This window comes from Polistes fuscatus, unplaced genomic scaffold (assembly GCF_010416935.1).
Source record: "Polistes fuscatus isolate 324 unplaced genomic scaffold, CU_Pfus_HIC Scaffold19, whole genome shotgun sequence".
NCBI classification, from domain to species: domain Eukaryota; kingdom Metazoa; phylum Arthropoda; class Insecta; order Hymenoptera; family Vespidae; genus Polistes; species Polistes fuscatus.
The window spans coordinates 2,809,443-2,812,722 of NW_025113095.1; the positions used below are offsets into that span (position 1 = coordinate 2,809,443).

General features: G+C 26.6%; 1 protein-coding gene and 1 long non-coding RNA gene across 2 annotated transcripts in view; one reads left to right on the plus strand and one right to left on the minus strand.

Annotated features, from left to right (window-relative positions):
- Positions 1-2,634, minus strand: part of LOC122515789 — a 12,558-nt gene extending 9,924 nt beyond the window's left edge. Inside the window, exon 1 of the long non-coding RNA XR_006303382.1 lies at positions 2,250-2,634. This is a non-coding gene — a long non-coding RNA (uncharacterized LOC122515789). The remainder of the gene's footprint in view (positions 1-2,249) is intronic.
- Positions 348-2,171, plus strand: LOC122515787 (dynactin subunit 6). Its single transcript, XM_043633230.1, has 5 exons — positions 348-524; positions 758-928; positions 988-1,109; positions 1,293-1,435; positions 1,775-2,171. The coding sequence occupies exons 1-5, from the start codon at positions 475-477 to the stop codon at positions 1,874-1,876; spliced, it is 588 nt and encodes a 195-aa protein (XP_043489165.1). The 5' UTR covers positions 348-474; the 3' UTR covers positions 1,877-2,171.
- Positions 2,635-3,280: the final 646 nt, after the last annotated feature.

The following is a 3,280-nucleotide window of genomic DNA, read 5'->3' on the forward strand; positions in this document are numbered from 1 at the left end:
CATCCCTATGAAAACATTTGTTAATTGTAGGCTAAAAGAAAAAAAGAAAAAACGAAAGGAACCTAAATAAACCGCCAAAAGAACCCTGTGCAATAAAATTTAAAAGAAAAATTACAAAAATACGATAGAAAAAAATAATAATAAAAAATAAAAAAAAGAAAAAAATAAAAAAGAAACAAATAAAATATACAAAATATTATTGCTAATAAATCTTCGTTTTAAACAATCAATCGTCTATTGTATTGAAAACATCAAAACTCTATATAAGAAAACAAATTTAATTTTTAATCTATTTCTATATTTCTCAACGAGATAAATATATTAAAATATATAAATAAAAAAATAAAATAAGAGCGACAAGGGGAGGGGAAAAAAAAAAGGAAAAACAAAATACGTACCAACCGAAATTTTTAGGATAAATTTTTAGGATAGGATTCGTTTTAATTCACCACATCTGGCCCCAGAGTGTGCTGCATGCTAAAAATGACGTCTAACATGAGCTCGTCTACAGGAAGACGTTCAAAGTAAGATATTTAATTATTATTTATAAGAAATAATTGTTTTTTTTTTTTTAAGTCCATTCATTTTATTAATTATTTTCCTATTATACTAAATTAATTGATCAATTTTAAACTAATAATTTTTATCCTCGTTGGAGGTTAGAAGGCACACCGCTCTACATTTTGGTTCTCTGTTATTCTATTCTTATTTATTATTATTATTCTAATTCAATATTATATTTTGTTTCATTGTTAAGTTTGAAGATAGCTAGTGGTGCTATAGTATGCGATGAGAGTATCTTGAAAGGAGATATTACTATCGGAACAGGAACCATAGTACATCCTAGGGCTAGTATTTTGGCAGAAGCTGGACCAATTTTTATCGGAGAAGGTAATATTATTGAAGAGATGGCGACTATAGCTAACAGGCAAGTACAATTTATTTTATTTATTTAAATAACTATTTTATCTTCTTCTATTTTTATAGATCACCGCATCCTGAAAGCGATATGGTACCTGTACAAATAATCGGTAACTTTAATGTTTTCGAAGTTGATTCTATCTGCGAGTCAAATAAAGTCGGGGATAACAATATCTTAGAAACTAAAGGTATATATGTAATTTCTATTAAATCTCTTGCACTATGATTAAACACGCAAAGCTATATTCTATATTTGATGCTACATTTCTCATATTTGAACTGTAAACCGTATCACGAATCTCATACATCGTTATAGTGCAAGTTTTCTTCAGTTGTTTTACATCACGTTAATTATTTTTTATTTTTTACAGCTTACATTTCTCGAGATGTCGAATTAACTAATGGATGCGTAATAGGATCAGCTTGTTCCTTGGTAGAACCGGAAACTATATCAGAAAATACTATAATATATGGCAATAGATGTCAAAGAAGAGAAAGTAACGATAAACCATTTGTAAGTATTACTATTTAATCTAAAAACTATAACTTTAACCCTTTGCGGTCATACTTTATTTCTATGTTGAAGTTTGGTAATCTGAATTCTTATCGAACAAACACTGAGAAACATATTTATGAATTATTTTTTAACTTCATGTATTCGCAATGATGCAAGGTTTAATTTTATTTAAAAAAAACTATATTTATTTTATAACGTTGCGTCCTACGATATCTTTCAAAACATTTTTCGATATAGAGCGCGGGTTTTCAAGTAGAAATTAGAAATATGACCGGAAAGAGTTAACATTTTTATACTTTAATCTAAATAAATTATACTACTGCGCTTTTATTTTAGCCCCAGGTAGGACAACTGGATTATCTTAGGAGGATACTACCGAGTTATCATCACTTACGGAAACCTAATGTCAAATCGATGAAAGGTGAACCGACAGTATAATCCCATCGTCATTACTGATAAAACAATACAAAAATATCTAATTAAAATGTGATGAAATTATTTAACAATACAATTAAATTTATATGTTTAAATGCTTATATGCGTATTATAGTAATTAAAATAGTTATGCATAAGCTAACCTATATAAGTTATTGAACATTTAATTATAATAATAATAATATTAAAATTAATAATATATCGACGCTGCACTTTTATAAATAAAATTATGTGAATCTTATGTCATTCTTAATATTTCACGACTCAAAAATTTTCATTAAAATATGATTATACCACATAAAAGCATTTATTATTTATTTAATACGAATAGAAAAATGATGCGAATAGAAATAAAAATGAATATAAATAAAAATACCTGTTGCAGTTGTCAAACTTACGATGAATGTTTTTGCCAAAGATGCACTGTCCAAGTTAGAAGTCACGCACTTTTGATTTCACTTTTATTTCAGTTTTTAATCACACTTTTTTCTAAATTTTAACACAAAAAACTAATGCATTATCGTTCTTCGCCATTCAAACTAACCGAAACCTCACGATCCGAAATTACTAAGTAAGATGATCGAGCTTTCTGATTGGCTGTTACTCGGCGGGCTTTTGTAAATTTTCAAACACGTCGTTTGCAATATTTTTAAAACAGTGTTCGATGTTACTTTGCATTATTTAGTTATAATATTGCTCAGAAATGTTATTATTTGATTTAAAATAATTAATATTACGATATAATAATTAAATTTGTTACCTAATCGACAAATATCAGAAAATGAATAGAAATAATTGCAAATTTTGCGTATCTAAAGATATCCATTTGTTTGTAATCGTTTATGAACGTGTAAAAATATTATATTTATTTTATTCAAACTTATTTAATAATTATGTACTTTGTATTACAAATTTTGTTTAATATTCTAACTTTTTTAAATAATTAGGAGACGTAAAAGCGTTCACGAACGAATCAAAATAAATGCCAACAGCAAAGTTAATCTTACACTGCTCGACTGATGAATCCGAAAATATAGTTCGATCTTGTCTCATACAGATGGCGACGTATTCTCCAATTGAATAAATAAAATAAATAAAATAATAAAAAAAAAATATATATTAAAAAAAAAATAAATAAAAAATCTCACATTAATCCGTAATGGTATCTGAAACTGTTAACTAATTCCTTTCAACGAAATATCTTTTGTTTGCGAGTAAAATCATAACAAAAATATAATGAAATATTTATATAAAATTTGTATGTGAAATTTTGGATTAATAAAAATCGTATTAAAAATGTATTTTTTAAGCGACATATCTAATCCAAATTACCCGATGTCAAACATATTTCGTTATAGATTTTATTTCTCTGTCTTCTACCGAAAATTCCCTTGGAGAATTGGTTGC

Excerpts from the sequence above, each read along its gene's own strand:
- LOC122515787 (XM_043633230.1), top strand. The coding sequence starts at position 475 with ATGCTAAAAATGACGTCTAACATGAGCTCGTCTACAGGAAGACGTTCA. Across the intron at positions 525-757 it reads TCTACAGGAAGACGTTCAAA|TTTGAAGATAGCTAGTGGTG; the intron begins GTAAGATATTTA and ends TTCATTGTTAAG. Across the intron at positions 1,436-1,774 it reads AAAGTAACGATAAACCATTT|CCCCAGGTAGGACAACTGGA; the intron begins GTAAGTATTACT and ends CTTTTATTTTAG.